Genomic DNA, 16,376 nt, shown 5'->3' on the forward strand with positions numbered 1-16,376 from the left:
TGGAAAGGAGAACATTGTTGTCATCGAGCGGCCATTTGCAAAGTATTTAGCATCATCCTCTCACCTCGACTTGTCTCGCCACCTCCATGTGGACACAAGTGATCTCTGCAAGAGAGAAAATAAATGATTTATTCACCCACACTAACTCTGCCCGGGCCTATCAAACGCGAAACAAATATTTAGCTATAGTAAAGCACCTTGTATGTGACGGTCAGAAAGTTTGGCTCGGAGTTGCTCTAGCTCCAGGGAATGGCGATTCTTCACCGCTTGCAGTTCACTGTAATAATGGTCCGCGAGATCTGAACGAACCTAACCGAACATGCAGAGAGGGGGGCAGGGGCATATAGACTTAATTTTTAAGGATGGGACATACATGTCTTACCTGCTGCAGTTCTTCCTTAAAGGATGATTGTAGGTCACTGAGCTCGAGGATATGTTTGTCCTCCATATGAGCGTCAAGCATTTTCTAGATGTAACAAAATATTGAGACATCATACACATTTGTCTACGCCTTCAAACACTTGAGTCAATATGAAAGCTCTGACAGCACCGTCGCAGCTGTGGTATATTAACAAAAACAAAAACAAAAAAAGCATTTTAGGTGAAAAATACCAAATTGTTTCTCCCCCCCCCCAAAAAAAAAAAAAAAAAAAATCCATCCATCCATTCATTCATCTTCCCGTGCCGCTTGATCCTCACTAGGGTCGCGGGGGGAGCTGGAGCCTATCCCAGCTGTCTTCGGGCAGTAGGCGGGGGACACCCTGAATCGGTTGCCAGCCAATCGCAGGGCACACAGAAACGAACAAGCATTCGCACTCACACTCACACCCAAGGACAATTTAGAGTGTTCAATCAGCCTGCCATGCATATTTTTTGGAATGTGGGAAGAAACCGGAGCACCCGGAGAAAACCCACGAAGGCCCGGGGAGAACATGCAAACTCCACACAGGGAGGCCGGAGCTGGAATCGAACCCGGTACCTCTGATCTGTGAAGCCCACGTGCTAACCACTGGACTAACGGGCCGCCCCCATCCATCCATTCTTTTCATATAGCATCTCCCTGTCTCAGGTAATGTGAGATGCAGCCTATCCCCGCTGGTACTGTCCAAGAGACGTGGTGCACCTGGACCGGTTTTCAGCCACTCGCAGAGCACATGCATTCATTCATACTCACATTCACACCAATGGTGACAATAAATGTCGAATGTTCACTGGATCTAAAATCCACGTTTGGGAAGAAGAAAGCCAAAATCTGAAGAGAAAACGTGGCTTTAAAAAGACAGGATCCCACCTTATGCTGACCGTTTGAATTTGCAATTGAAAGCAAGTTTGGCAAAAGCAAAAGAAGCCATGTTCACAATACCTTTTGTTTGTCCACTTCAAGGCTGGTGTCACATCGCATGTCATCCATTTCCTCTTCAGCGGGATCTTGAGATACGAAGCTGAAGCGAATAGGTGATGAGGAAAAACGTTGAGTATTTTCGGATACGAGTTCAGGTGGCTTGGCTGGTTTACCTGCGGTCTGTTGTTTTAAGCAGCGACTCCTCCAAAGCACTTTCCACCAGTTTCAGCTGGAGCAGAGCAATTTCCTCTCGATAGCTTTCCTCAGACACTCGCAATCGCTGCTCAAAGTACCTGGAGGGAGGGATTGGGGCACCGTCATAATGTTGTCAACTGCCGCAATGAAATTATATACCCGAATTTTACAGTTTGTGTGTGTGTGTGTGTGTGTGTGTGTGAGACATTCAGATTAATTACATTTTTCAAAACATTCATTCATTCATTCATCTTTCATACCGCTTGATCCTCACTAGGGTCGCGGGGGGTGCTGGAGCCCATCCCAGCCGTCTCCGGGCAGTAGGCGGGGGACACCCTGAATCGGTTGCCAGCCAATCACAGGGCACACAGAAACGAACAATCATCCACGCTCACACTCACACCGAGGGACAATTTAGAGTGTTCAATCAGCCTGCCATGCATATTTTTGGAATGTGGGAGGAAACTGGAGCACCCGGAGAAAACCCACGCAGGCCCGGCAAGTTCATGTAAATCCATTCTCTTTATTATGTTAAGAAAAATATTGTGGGATGCTGAATTGGATGAAATATAAGTAGGGAAAATCAATGTGATGTAACATGAGTAAATCGGGTCTCTGAACGAATTAAACTCAGAAGTCACGTTAACTAAATACTTTTGTCACTTTTTGGATTGGCTGTGTAGTCATGATAGTCAAATATCAAATATGTGCCTTGGCACACTAAAAGTTGGGAAACGATACATTCGGATACCATCATAAGGAGACCAGTTTCTATTTCAACAAAACGCAAAAAGACATCACCGTCGTGTTTAGAAATACCTCCTCAAGCTTTCCAGTTCAGCCTCATTCTGCTCTTTGATTTCACGCTTTTGTTCGGTAAATTCTGCTTGGAGGCGCTCAATGTCGTCCACGCGGGACGAACGAACCAGCAGCTGCTCCTTTAGCTCTACAACAAAAAGGGTTGCATTTGCTTGATGCCCGGAGCCATCGATTTTCAGCTTTGACCTTCCTCTGTGAAGCCGCAAAAATGCTACTGAATGTTCTCAAGGGTGTTGAATCCATACTTATAATAAAAAGCCGGTCTGATTTCAGGTTATATTCATAAATCTCACCTCCAAGCTCTTGCCGGCTTGCTCTCATGCCATCTTCTCGAGAGCTCTTCTTCATCAGATCTTTCTCCTCCTGCAGGCGTGACACCTGCTTGACAGAGCCAAAGCACGACAGCACAATTTTGAGTGGCCTTCCATTGTGGCCAGTCTAAGGCACACCTGTGCAACAACCATTTGGTCTTACGCGCTATATTATGTTTAATATCTCGGCAGAAGGAAAAGTGATCACTCTCACAGCTGAAAACGTGTGCGAGAAATATTTGAGAGAACTAGTCCTTTCACGTGAACAGAAAATGTTGCTTAGCCGATAAGAAAAGAGAGCAAAAACCCCAAGTATTGTGTTTATAATTTTGCCGAAACCAATTTCAAGTGGATTAGAGGGAGAAAATCCCACATCAGAGCATAATTGCAAAGCATAATCTGACTTTGATGGTAAGAAAGGAGAAAATACTCAAATTTGACTTGACTGTCAGTACGTGTGTATAGTAACCGGCTTTAGTCACCTCTTCCTGCAGCTGCCTCTGCTTCTCCACTAGTTGGCGGACTTGCTGCTCTCGCTCATGAAGCAGCACATCGTGGCTGGACATCGACTCCTCCGGAGAACCTGAATGCCATTTTGAAAAATAAGAAATACTTGAGTTTAAATATTTTAAAAGTATTCACAGGACATTTTGTTGCAGGTTTATTCCAAATTTGAATCAATTATTTTATTTTCCCCTCAAAATTCATTTGGAAGTGTGCAATGAAAGGCACGGAACTTACAGGCAGCAATGGTATTGTCAGCACAGGACGGCTTTAGTTCCTCTTCCCGTTTCTGCTTTTCCTCCCGACTGGAGAGCTCTAAAGTCTCCAGGCGTGCTTTTGACTTCTGCAGCTCCGTCCGAGTGCGGCACAAGGACTCCTTGGCTTCGGTTAAAGCTTGGCTGGTCTGGGCAAGGGAAGCCTGCGTTTTGGCGAGTTCTGCCTGAGTGTTGACAAGGCTTTGCTGGAGTCTCGACTGGGTCTTTTCAGCTTCGCTTGCCCACTCTGACCGTAGAGCCTGCGCGGAAAAAAAAAAAAAAAAGACCAGAAAAAGAAATTATCGAATTGCATTCATATGAAAACACATTCAATCAAGTCTTTTGAAAAGCCTGACATTTATCTCTTTCGTCTGCCTCTCCTCCATGGAACCTTTCTCATCCGCAAACTTCAGCTTCAACTCTTCTGATCAAAGAAACAAAAACAAAACAGAAAAGAAAGACTTTTGATACAAGACGTTTCTTTTTTTAAAGAGGAATAAATAAAGGCGTCTACACTCAGTCACTCACCCATGTCACGTTGATGCAACTCACGGAGTCGCTGCCGCTGTGCCTCATTCTCCTCTTTGATGTGCTCCAGTTCCAATTGGTGCTGATCCCGCAGAGAGGCCTGAACTTTTGCGAGGGCGGTCTCCTGGGAAACCTCAAGCTGGGGCGAATGGAGGTGCATCAGGCTCAGGCGCAAAGCTTCCAGGTCACGGCTTTGCTTGGCCTTCAGGGGAGAAGGCAGCAATAAAGTATCGAGACAACCACTTTCTCTCAAATGTGGTCCAAAAACTAGGCTTCAAGCTCATTGCAGGGTTGACGTTTCATTTCTGTCTTCATTTCATACCCGTGCCTGTTCCAGTTCAACCTGGTGTGCAGCCTCCAGACTCTCCGTCACCTCTGTGGAGACTTGCGTCTTCAGCCAATGGAGCTCCTCGTCGTGTTTCTCCTTCAGCTCCGACACCGTGCGCTCATGCTCTCGTTCGGTTACCTGCAGGAGGAAACGTTCACGGACAACAGGAGATCACTTCAAACAGAGGTGGGCATTTCCAAAGGACTGATGCTGCCACTTGAATGAATGAATGAATGAAAAAATACATTTCGGGATTCTTCTCAGGAGGCAGAAGTAACAAACGGCCATTACTGTACTGTAATTCCCTTCTGTTTGGTCTCCCTCAAAAAACCCTCCATAAGCTTCAGCTGGTCCAAAATTCAGCCGCCCGCATTATCACACTCACGCCATACATAAACCATATTACACCTGTCCTCCAACATCTCCACTGGCTTCCCATTTTACACCGCATTCAATATAAAATCCTGCTACTCACATTCAAATCCATTCATGACCTAGCCCCTCCATACCTATCTGACCTCATCCATATTCCTACGCCTGTCCGCTCTCTTCGTTCCTCCTCCTCTGTCCTCCTCTCTGTCCCCCCTGCTCGCCTCGTCACCATGGGAAATAGAGCCTTCAGTCGCTCTGCTCCCCAGCTATGGAACTCACTCCCCGCTGACCTTCGTAATACAGCCTCATTAACACATTTCAAATCCCGCCTCAAAACACATCTGTTTCGACAAGCCTATTCACTCAGACCATAAAGCCATTGTTTTATTTATTTATTTTGTTGTATTTTTTCTTATCTTATTTGATGTAGTTTTTTAACATTGTACTCGTGATTTTAACTGCTTGTTGTAAGGTGTCCTTGAGTTTCTAGAAAGGCGCCCACAAATAAAATGTATTATTATTATTATTATTATTATTATTATTAAACCATCTTGAATACCTGTTTAATGAGGGTGATCTGTCGTTTCTGCTCCTGCTCCATGGCCACTTTTTGTGCCAGCAGCTCGGTTTCCATGCGGCTGTTCAACTCTGACACCTTCACGTTTATACAGATGGGAGGACAGCTCACAGTAACGGTTTTCACCACGCAGAATGCACTTTTTTTTTTAAACATTACAAACCAGAAAAAAAAAGTCACTGTATTTTCCAACAACAATGTCATCATGCAGTTAGTTGTATAACATGAAGAGTTCCCCGGTACCCACCTCTTGTTGATGCTGATCCAGGAGGTCTGCCATCTCTTGCTGGTGGCACGACCGGAGCTTCTCCGTAGCCTCCTCCACAGCCAAGACCTGCCTCTCCATCAAGGCCTTCACCTCCTCCTCACGCTCCTTCCTCAGTTCCTCAAGGATATCTCTCACATCTTGAACTTCTTTGTTCTTCTCTTGTCTCTCATCTTCCCATTTCTCTCTCTCTTCAGCCAACTGTAGATGGTGGAAAAAAAATGTGCTGAAGCTCACTTCATCTCAAGTGAAAATCGCATCTGCCACAAACACTAACTTTTTTTTGTGATTTGTGTTATGTCTCACCTCTGCATCCTTGGCCTGCAGCAAGTTCTCAAAGTCTTCAAGCTCCTCGCTGAGAACCTGTTCCATCTTCATCATCTGTTCTCTCAGCTCCTCTTCTTTGCTCCAGTATTTATCCTTCTCCCGGTTTGCCAGAGCTTGGGCCTCTTCCAGGTTGACAATTTCAGCTTCCAGTTCACTCCTCCGCTTCTCAGCACTTTGCAAGCTGCTACACTTCTTCTCCAGTTCTACCTGTAGGATTTTTAACTCCGCCTGGACGCCTAATAGTTGGCCACGTGTGCTTTGGAGCTCCTCCGCCGTTTGACCCATCGCCACAGTCTTCTCGTCCAGCAGGACATGTGTGGATTGATACCTTCTTTTCGTCTCTTCCAGCTCCGACATGAGTTCTTTGTAATTTGCCTTGGAGTTGGGAGAGAAAGAGAGATTTGCCTTATTTCAACAACAATAATGGATACAAGAAAAAAATAACATGCAAGGAGACTTACACACACACAAAATGGAAAATTGATGCATTAATAACAGTGTAATTACATTATTAGCGTATATGAAAGCATTTCAGTCATCTCTATGGGACACATTCCATAAGCCATGTATGAGAGGTGATATTGAATTATATTTCTCGTCTTTTTATGAATGTACCTGCAGTGTTTGAAGACAGTTGTCAGCATGTGAAGTATCATCATCAATCCGGCTAATTTCCGGTAAAGACATTTCCAGCATCTCCTGTTGGTTTTGATATGACAGGAGAGGAGTCTCCCCTATTGAAGTGACCAGCAGGGAAGTTTCCGCTGAGTTTACCGCAGCCTTTTCCTCAAGGAAGGCAGCCGTTTTGTTCTTAAGGCCACTTTTCAAGTTCATCTCCTCCTCGGCGCATCTCCTCCACTCTTTCTCCTCCTCGAGCTGCCTGTTGGCTTCCATGAGCTCCTCTGTAACTTGAGCCCACCTGGACAAAGATGGCGTAAAAGAGAAAAACTGGTTTAAACATGAGTTCTAGCCAGCCAAGTCCTCCCCCCCCAAAAAAAATGGGTAGCTGAAGTCTCTAACGTCTATACAACACTTTTCCGTTTTACCTGCTCCTCGCCTCTTCCAGCTCTTCGGTGGTCTTGCAGACTTCCTCTCGCAACACATTTAAGTCATGGTCCTTCATAGAAAGCTCCCGACGCAGTTCCCCGCACTGTTGACTCAGCAGCTCTTTGGTGAGGTCCGTCCCTCTGAAAAGCTGTTCGGAAACGCCGCTCGTCCCCACTGGTTCAAAAACGGAGTCGTTAAGCCAAAGGGCATTTGAACTATCGGCAGCGCAAAGGCCGGGGGACTTGTCGTGGACGTCCGAGTCCTCTTTGGGGGGGCAGTTGGAGATGGACAGCAGAGGCTGGTCGCAGAAGACGTCGCTGTTCAATTCAAAGCTGTAGGAGGAAGGGCAAAGGGCAATTACGGCGTCGGTATCAAACTTGAGGACCACGTAGCAGATCCGGCTTGCCATGTTCGTTTTGTGTTTTTTAATTAAGTAATTTTTAAATTTTTAAGTAATTTTCATGAATTTCAACTGGCCAAAAGGAACCAAAATGAAAAATTTTACGTGTACAGTAAAATGTTCATTCATTCATTCATCTTCCGTACCGCTTGATCCTCACGAGGGTCGCGGTGGGTGCTGGAGCCTATCCCAGCCGTCTCCGGGCAGTAGGCGGGGGATACCCTGAATCGGTTGCCAGCCAATCGCAGGGCACACAGAGACGAACAACCATTCGCACTCACACTCACACCTAGGGACAATTTAGAGTGTTCAATCAGCCTGCCACGCATGTTTTTGGAATGTGGGAGGAAACCGGAGCACCCGGGGAAAACCCACGCAGGCCCGGGGAGAACATGCAAACTCCACACAGGGAGGCCGGAGCTGGAATCGAACCCGTGAACCTCTGCACTGTGAAGCCGACGTGCTAACCACTGGACTACCGGGCCGCCCCAGTAAAATGTTAATATATTTAAAGAGCCAAGATTAGAAATGAGGAAAATGGATAGAATTACCCACCATCTGTAACTTCCACTACATTTATGGGAAAAAAAACTAGTGAGGTGGACACAACAGCATCTAGCCCAGAAGGTAAACCAAAAATAAAAATAAAAATTAGGAAGAGAGGCCAAACCTTTGGTCTGAAGCGATGTCCATCTGACTGCAAGGCGTGACGTGATCGAGTGAAGATTGTGCAAAGTAGCGCTCCATTAGAAGGTTTCTCGATAACGATACATTCATGGCGTCCTGGTCAGGCCCCGATTCGCCACTGCTTTTGTCGGCGCTGGTGATCTCAGCAAAACTAAAACCAGCTTTATCCCGATTCTGGAGGTTCTCGGAAGCTTTCAGTCCCACGACTTCTTTTGCGCTCTCCTCCAACAGCCGGTTGACTCTCTCCAGCTCTTCTCTGTGCTCCTCTTTCAACTTCGTCACAGCCTCCTGCTGTCTTCGTCGCTCATCCTCCAAATTTTGGAGACGGCGGGTGACTGCCGCTTCCTCTTCGCGCCAACTCCTCTGTGACTCTTCCTCCTCCTGAAGCTTCTTCCTCAGCTGCAGCAACTCTCCGTCGAGGACCTCCTTTTCCTCTAGGCGGTGACTTCGGACTTGGCTCAGCTGGGTTTGCAGGTCTTTTCTTTCAACCTCCATTAACGAAAGCACATGTTGGTGATTCTCCTTCTCTCTTTCCAGTTCAAAACACAGGCGCAGGCATTTGTCCTTCTCCTCTTGTAGCTCCGCCCTCAGCTCGGACAGAGCGGCGTCCGTCTCGTCGCTGAATCCCTCGGCGCTGGTTCGGGAGCCCAGGTCGGCGCTTCCCGACTGCTCTGTTGACGTATCTTCCACGCTGAGGTCCTCATTGTGAAAGTTGTACGGCTGCTGCTTCTTAGTGATGTCACCGAGGTCTGCGCCCGGCTGATTTTTAAGGCGTTGAAAGCCCACACTCGTCTGCGTCACAGAATGTTTACAGATTCATAGTTTAGTTTCCAGACACAAATTGATTTCCAATGACTGGACTTAAGAATGCCCCAATTTACAGGCTTGCGGATATGTGGCGTTAGGGCCTGGGCGATAATTCAATATCAATACGTATCGCAATAGACATCACGTCTATGGAACCGGCGCAGTAACATTCCCGGTCATTTCGGCAGAAATTGTGCATGGAGTATACCTGTTGGAGCTGTTTCTGTAAGGCCTGGACCTTGCCGGCGAGGGACTGCACTTCCAGCTGGACCTCATCTCGACTAGCTTGGGCCTCCTGCAGTTTGGAGCTCAGCTTGGCAATGATTTCATTACGCTTCTCCACGGCCTGCTTTAAATCCTGCAACGGGAGGGAATGTTTGGCTTCATGACTTTTGTTTAAGCGAGACCAGTTCCTGGTAAGAAAAAGACAATTGGAATCTTTTTTTTTTTTGTAGGAAAAGCAAAAGCAAAAAATTCGGTGGAGCGCAATCATGGAGTAACTCGTGCTAAACAGTTCCAAAGACGAGGTGTCCATTTTACATTGTAAAAATTTGTGCTTTGTCACCACGTTGGTAGCTTTCGACACGAAGTATGTGCTTCCATGCCAGATGCAGCCTTGCCTCATCTGTATAAATTGACCATGAGTTGGCTACGGTGCAGTATTTGACAGCAGACATATAGACCAGCAGTCATCCACATTGACGGCTCAATTTTATATGTTACGCTGAAAATGTTCATCAATAAACAATAGTTTTTACATGCACTACAAGACAAAAAAAAGCCAGGTGAATTTACTGCTCTTCCCGTTTTTCCATTGGATTGTTCCATAAGGTGTCCAAGATGCCCAAGCCACCTCATCTGGCTCCTCTCGATGTGGAGGAGAAGCGGCTCGACTCGGAGCCCCTCCTGGATGACCGAGCTTCTCACCTTATCTCTAAGGGAGAGCCCGGACACCCTGCGGAGAAAACTCATTTCGGCCGCTTGTATCCGGGATCTCGTTCTTTCGGTCACGACCCATAGCTCGTGACCATAGATGAGGGTTGGGACGTAGATCGACCGGTAAATTGAGAGCTTCGCCCTTTGGCTCAGCTCCTTCTTTACCACGACAGACCGATACAACGTCCGCATCACAGCAGACGCTGCACCGATCCGCCTGTCGATCTCCCGCTCCTCCTTGCCCCCACTCGTGAACAAGACCCCAAGATACTTGAACTCCTCCACTTGGGGCAAGATCTCCTCCCCGACCCGGAGGGGGCACTCCACCCTTTTCCGACTGAGGACCATGGTTTCAGATTTGGAGGTGCTGATCTGGCTGAGGTGGCTTGGGCATCCGATTCGGATGCCTCCTGAGCGCCTCCCTGGTGAGGTGTTCCGGGCATGTCCCACCGGGAGGAGATCCCGGGGAAGACCCAGGACACGCTGGAGAGACTATGTCACCCAGCTGGCCTGGGAACGTCTCGGGATCCCCCGGGGAGAGCTGGAAGAAGTAGCTAGGGAGAGGGAAGTCTGGGCTACCCTGCTAAAGCTGTTGCCCGCGCGACCCGGCCCCGGATAAGCGGTAGATGATGGATGGATGGATGTTTCATAAGGATGACTTCAAGTTATTTTTCATCCAAATACCGACATGCATAAAACTTTGGACCAACGCAATGATGTTGTGTACCTGCAACTGTTCTTGACTGGTTAGCGCAAGCAGCTCCTCATCCCTCAGTTCACCCACGGAGGAAATGCTCGCCTCCGTGCTGAGAAACTCATCCTTCCGTCGTTGGACCTCCACGTTATTGGGGTTAAATGCATCCTATGGAGACAGACGTAGAGATTAAATCGCCTTTGTCATTGTTTTGGACATCTTCTAGAAAAAAATATCTATATTTCTAAATGCACACAACACACACTGGTTTGTTGTGTTGATTTAAAAAAAAAAAGAAAAAGGCTGTCAATGTCAGTTAATCCGGACCAGGTTGCCATGACAACACAGCTTGCAGGCAACATCATGGTTAGTGACCCATTTCTGTAATGTATGTTTACACAGAGAGAGGAGAGGTTGCGGGGTTACTCACGAAAGCAAGCAATGAGGATGCAAAACATGGTGACACTCCACATCCCAAGACGTTTCAACCATCATGTCACCCACCCACCACAAAGGAAAATCATACAATTGAGGATTGTTTAAAAATAAATAAAAATAGCAGTGTTTCATATATAAGAATAAGAATAACGATTTAGGTAGCCCCCTTGGAAAACACATGGTTGAAAAGCGCTTTGAAAAATGGGACTCGAACAGCAAATTAGCTTATTGCTATGAGCACAACGAGGCGCACATCAGGTTGCCATACAGAAGTTGTCTGTTTTTGTCTTTGTCCATCCATCCATCCATTTTCCAAACCGCTTGATCCTCACTAGGGTCGCGGGGGGTGCTGGAGCCTATCCCAGCCGTCTTCGGGCAGTAGGCGGGGGACAGCCTGAATCAGTTGCCAGCCAATCGCAGGGCACACAGAGACGAACAACCATCCACGCCCACATTCACACCTGGGGACAATTTAGAGTGTTCAATCAGCCTGCAATGCATGTTTTTGGAATGTGGGAGGAAACCGGAGCACCCGGAGAAAACCCACGCAGGCCCGGGGAGAACATGCAAACTCCACACAGGGAGGCCGGAGCTGGAATCGAACCCGGTACCTCTGCACTGTGAAGCCGACGTGCTAACCACTGGGCTACCGGGCCGCCGTTTTTGTCTTTTTCTCTATCAAAAATAACCCAAATGAGATATAATCACAAGTATCCAATAAACAAGAAGCATTGACACCAAGATGATAGAAAGAACCATCACATTGGGAGGATTGATGCGCTTTGGTAGCGCAGAGCCAGACCCTAGTACAGAGGTAGCTTAGCTTATGAGTTTCTTACATTACGATACTTGGACACCCCCCCCCCCCCCCCCCCCGCACCACCGCACCACCGCCTTGTGTCTCGAGCAAAAATTTGAGCTACGAGCGAGCTGCAGATATTCCACCACGAGATTGTTTCGGTTAACTTCTGGCCACAGTCAGTTTGTGTGGTTACCTTGCAGCAATGCGTTTTTTGCTCACAATTGCTTTTTTTCTTAACATGAATTCAACATAATTTCTTTTTTTATAGCCACGAAAAAAAAATATGGGGAGCGAGGGGATTGGCTGATTTTAAAAGAATTAATATTGGGTGACTAAAGTGGCTCCGGTTTTCTCCCACATTCCAAAAACTTGCGTGGCAGGCTGATTGAACACTCTAAATTGTCCCTAGGTGTGAGTGTGAGTGCGAATGGTTGTTTGTTTCTGTGTGCCCTGCGATTGGCTGGCAACCGATTCAGGGTGTCCCCCGCCTACTGCCCGGAGACGGCTGGGATGGGCTCCAGCACCCCCCGCGACCCTAGTGAGGATCAAGCGGTACGGAAGATGAATGAATGAATGAATGACTAAAGTGGCCGGCCGACCAATTAATCGGGTGGGTCCTATTTATTCCTGTATGTTTTTATTCAATACATACAGAAGTGACGCTTTTCTTCTCCCCGATAAAAAAAATAAATAAAATATTACAAAAAAAAAAAAGATGCTGTTCTGAGGGCCAATGTAGGGTTGCTAAAATTGGGCTTTTGTTATGCAATTAGTTTAAATCGTTGAGAAGATGGTGGAGGTGGACGCGATAACTGTTCACAGTACCTCGTGTATGGAGTTCCCATCCAGCTGATTGTGACTCGGCGGCGGCGGCGGCACTATGCGGGAGTCTTGCGTCGCACCGTCATCCTGCGCGACAGCCGAGCCCGTCCTCTTCGCCGCCTTTTTCGCCTCCCCCGCACCGCGGCTCTTCGCCCGCTTCTGTCGGAAGCTAGCAAGCTGCGCAGGAAGGAGAGCGAGAGGTAGACGGACACGTAGGTCAGCACCGCCGAGCACCACCACACAAGCAGCATGGCGGACTTTTTTTTTTTTTTAACAGCTCAGAAAAGCACAGGGACAGAAAAAGTGACGGGTCGCAAAAAGTCTGTGCCGTTGATCCTCACTCTGGTGAATCAATGCGGGAAAATAACCCAAGAAGAAATCCCAAACTTCAGCTTAGAAGAGGTCACTCATGCAAAATTTGAGCTAGCTCGTTCTGAAACATTTACAGTCCGCTTCATGATGCTTCTCCTGCCTATTTCACGCGCTCCCAATTTTAAGCGGCTTAAATCAGACCACTGGTTCACATTGTGAAAGACCCTCCTGAAGCCCCTCCAATCGACATGTGACCACCATTTTGTAGATGCCGGTGGCAATTTCTCCTGCCACTGATTCACTTCTCATCATCATGTAAGCATTGCACGGAGCCGAGGGACACACAAACTCGGAAGAAGGGTCTGGTAAGAGTCTAGACAGAGGAAAACAGGGAGGAGCATCGGGAGTATTCATATGGAGAGGAGGAGACAAATCAAGATGCGTGCGTGCGTGTGTGGGTGTGCAACGGAGCGTTCAATTCGATTCAAGATGACATGGCCTTGGGAGAACTACTTGTTGCTCTGTGTGTGGAGTCCCACGCATGCGCATGGTGGGTTAACCGGCTTGTTACGACTGCCTTTATGATTTGTACAGGCCGAGCAACCGGAAGGTTAATTAATTAGCCAGCCCCTCAATAATCTCTGGAGTAATATTCTACTTTTGAATTAACTTATTTGTTGATATACATCAGTGGTTCTCAACCTGGGTTCCATCGATCACATTACATCGCTTGTCCAATTAGGCCTGCAGGAAATTTACTTTGCTCATCATCATCTGATTTTTTTTTGGGGGGGGGGGGTTAAATACATGCTAACTATGTCAGGGTGGCGTTTTAAAGAATCACGTTCATGGCCTCTGCTTGAACACAGAACAAATAACCTCGTGACTAGCATATTAGAAGCGCCGAGCCGAGCCCAAGGCCGCTTGCATGTGACAAAACAGCAGTCAAATAAAAAGGTTGAGCGCAATATTGCAATTTTGTCATCAACAAAACCTGTGCCTGAGACGCCTGATAAGAATAGACCGAGTAAGGATTTAATTTTTTCTTTTTGGGAGGGTGGGGATGCACCAAAACTGCAAATTAAAGCGACGGCACCAAATTACCATAGCAACACCATTCATGAGATTTACCACACCTCCTTGCACAAGCGCAGCAGTGAAATGTTTGAGCAAAGAAAGGCAAAACACCCTGATTGACCACACGCAAGACTTTTGAATCCAAAAGAATAAAGTCAAAACACCTCTGTCCCTTACTTACCGACTGCTTCCGTGGCATGTTTGATGACTTCTGTATAGAGAATATCAGGGACGGACGATGAAGCATGGAGCTGGTAGTACAGTATCAGGCTTATCCAGTGTTGTGTCACCAAACAACAACAATCTGAATTGAAATAATCTTTGTTGGCCAGGGTTATAAAGTCTAACTTCAATGTTTTATGTTTGTTTTTTGATTATGTGAACTCAAGTGCATCCCGGAGGAGATGTGAAGAAGACTGCCATTCACTGCTAAAAATTACAAGAAATGGGACAAGAAAATGTGAAGAATTGTTTCTGTAGTGCGTTGTTTGTCAATGGACAAACTATCAGCTGTTGGAGAACAGCAGTTGCTTGTTTACCTCTACAGCTAGTAAGGAAAAAATCGTCCAAGTCAACCACAAAAATTTCACACACAAAAACGTTCTGACTCAAAACTATAAGTACCGGTAACCAATTTTAAAACCACAATTAATGCCCCCCAGAACCATGTTAGCCCAGTGTCCATGTTGACTGCATTTGCGGTCATCAAGATATGATTACCAATAAATCTGCACAATTCCCTTTGATGCCGACAGCCTGGCGGAGTTGTAGTTTGTTCCTGTCCGATTTTGACAAACAAGGCTTACTCAACTGCTGCCATTGTCGGCAAAAGCGCCACTCTGGTTCCGACGTCACTTTGTCGCATCGGTCCCAACATGGCCGCCTCCTGGAGGGATTGACGAACTCCTCCAATTATTGTTTCTTATTCCATGAATGCAGTATTAATATCAGTGTACAGTACCGTGTTTTTCTAATGATGGCATATACAGCCCTTTCTTGCAAAGAACAAACTGCGGTATCTTAACCCTTTAAAGACTTGTGACTAACAACTTCTCTGAAAGTACAGTAAATAAACTTTGTGAAACCAGTTCTTCACCACATTTCCGGCGAATATATTAATAAATTAATAATAATTTTATATAATAATAAAACATTAGCGCTTTGGAGTGCAAAGCGACCTTTTTTCGCTTTTTTTTTACTGTCTGGGTCGATTTCAAAACTTGACCCCCAGCGATATTATTGTCATCGTGGATGGTCCAAACTAACCCGCGTTTTAAGCGCGCCAAATGACTTACGTCACAATTTCATCAGTGCTTCTCACAAGTGACCATGAAAAGGTGAGACATAGTCCTGAACAGTTGGCAAAGTGGTGTGAATTGAGCTTAGCCCAGTAGTGAACAACATAAATCGATGACAAAAGAGTAGACTAGCCTACTAGCATACCAACATTAGCGTGCGCGCACCATTAGCCCAGTCACTAACCTTCGCTCTCCCAGCCTCTAGTTTCCTCTGTCGTTGATCTTCGTCCATCTCCTGGTTTAGACGAATGCATTAAAATGCAGGACAAGCGTCCCGAGCCGATTGGAAAGTACTTTTATTCCTTGCGAATATAAAATGACATTTAGAAATCTTTAAGCTACCTTGAGATGCAAAACTGTCAAAAACTATTCAATATGGCCGCCAACTAAATTCGGGTTGTCTGACCAAAATAACCAATCAAAATATTCGCGTTACATGTCTTCAACCAATGGGATGTAAGTAAATGAGGCACAAAAAGGAACCGCCCCCTCGTAGGTTCGCCATGTTTATGTCAAAACTTCATGACCAATCAAATCGCGTCCTGTTGTTGCAGGCATGGACAATATTTCCCCGAGAGCCGATCAATACACAGTACAGTGGAACTGTACCACTACAACGTGGCCAGTATAGCGTCCGCAGAAGTAGTCGTTTAGTGTAGCACAATACAGTATGCGTTAAATGTATTACGGAACGTAATTTATTAAACTGCGCATTTGTACCTAATACTCTGGCCATTTGTTTTATGATGCAGGTCCTCATTCTCATCTTCGTCTTCAACCCCTGCAGCTGTTTCACGATGGAGAAGCACCGTTTTGTGTAGTAACAATAAACAATAAAACAAATATTACACGTCTAGTAAATTTCATTACAGTTTATCGAACAAATATAAATACTATTTATATTTGTTGTATTTATTAAATAGCATCTCCAAGAAAGTTTACTTTCTGTTTGCGTAATATTTTGGAGGTGCTAAGCCAATTCAAATCATGACGAAATTTTACGTCACTTTACCAACGTAAATACAATTGACCAAACGCGATGTGAACCTCAGTATATCTGTATTTTCCTGCATGTGTCGAAGAAAAGAGCGACGCCCGAACAGGGACTTGAACCCTGGACCCTCAGATTAAAAGTCTGATGCTCTACCGACTGAGCTATCCGGGCTCTATCAAGATCATATGGATATATCTTAATAAAGCAACATGGAACAGGCGCGGATTCAAATGTGGAGTA

General features: G+C 46.2%; 1 protein-coding gene and 1 non-coding gene across 10 annotated transcripts in view; both read right to left on the bottom strand.

Annotated features, from left to right (window-relative positions):
* Positions 1 to 15,528, bottom strand: part of pcnt (pericentrin) — a 41,211-nt gene extending 25,683 nt beyond the window's left edge. For 3 of the 9 annotated variants that reach the window (XM_052086240.1, XM_052086243.1, XM_052086237.1), the window contains exons 1-23: positions 15,327 to 15,528; positions 14,026 to 14,055; positions 12,459 to 12,632; positions 10,427 to 10,561; positions 8,972 to 9,121; positions 7,940 to 8,748; positions 6,869 to 7,201; positions 6,438 to 6,741; positions 5,802 to 6,197; positions 5,478 to 5,696; positions 5,213 to 5,308; positions 4,276 to 4,419; positions 3,954 to 4,155; positions 3,782 to 3,849; positions 3,409 to 3,685; positions 3,150 to 3,250; positions 2,650 to 2,737; positions 2,357 to 2,483; positions 1,516 to 1,635; positions 1,364 to 1,442; positions 383 to 466; positions 198 to 309; positions 65 to 105 (exon numbers count right to left, since the gene is read on the bottom strand). In XM_052086240.1, the coding sequence (XP_051942200.1) occupies positions 65 to 105; positions 198 to 309; positions 383 to 466; positions 1,364 to 1,442; positions 1,516 to 1,635; positions 2,357 to 2,483; positions 2,650 to 2,737; positions 3,150 to 3,250; positions 3,409 to 3,685; positions 3,782 to 3,849; positions 3,954 to 4,155; positions 4,276 to 4,419; positions 5,213 to 5,308; positions 5,478 to 5,696; positions 5,802 to 6,197; positions 6,438 to 6,741; positions 6,869 to 7,201; positions 7,940 to 8,748; positions 8,972 to 9,121; positions 10,427 to 10,561; positions 12,459 to 12,632; positions 14,026 to 14,055; positions 15,327 to 15,374 (4,137 nt within the window). In that variant the 5' untranslated portion in view covers positions 15,375 to 15,528. The remainder of the gene's footprint in view (positions 1 to 64; positions 106 to 197; positions 310 to 382; positions 467 to 1,363; positions 1,443 to 1,515; positions 1,636 to 2,356; positions 2,484 to 2,649; positions 2,738 to 3,149; positions 3,251 to 3,408; positions 3,686 to 3,781; positions 3,850 to 3,953; positions 4,156 to 4,275; positions 4,420 to 5,212; positions 5,309 to 5,477; positions 5,697 to 5,801; positions 6,198 to 6,437; positions 6,742 to 6,868; positions 7,202 to 7,939; positions 8,749 to 8,971; positions 9,122 to 10,426; positions 10,562 to 12,458; positions 12,633 to 14,025; positions 14,056 to 15,326) is intronic. The other 6 variants (XM_052086244.1, XM_052086245.1, XM_052086239.1 and 3 more) reach the window with 5 other exon arrangements.
* Positions 15,529 to 16,234: 706 nt separating this feature from the next.
* trnak-uuu (transfer RNA lysine (anticodon UUU)) lies at positions 16,235 to 16,307 on the bottom strand. Its single transcript has one exon. It is a non-coding gene; the product is annotated as a tRNA-Lys (tRNA).
* Between the last annotated feature and the right edge of the window lie 69 nt (positions 16,308 to 16,376).

The sequence above is a fragment of the Hippocampus zosterae genome, chromosome 14 (assembly GCF_025434085.1).
Source record: "Hippocampus zosterae strain Florida chromosome 14, ASM2543408v3, whole genome shotgun sequence".
NCBI classification, from domain to species: domain Eukaryota; kingdom Metazoa; phylum Chordata; class Actinopteri; order Syngnathiformes; family Syngnathidae; genus Hippocampus; species Hippocampus zosterae.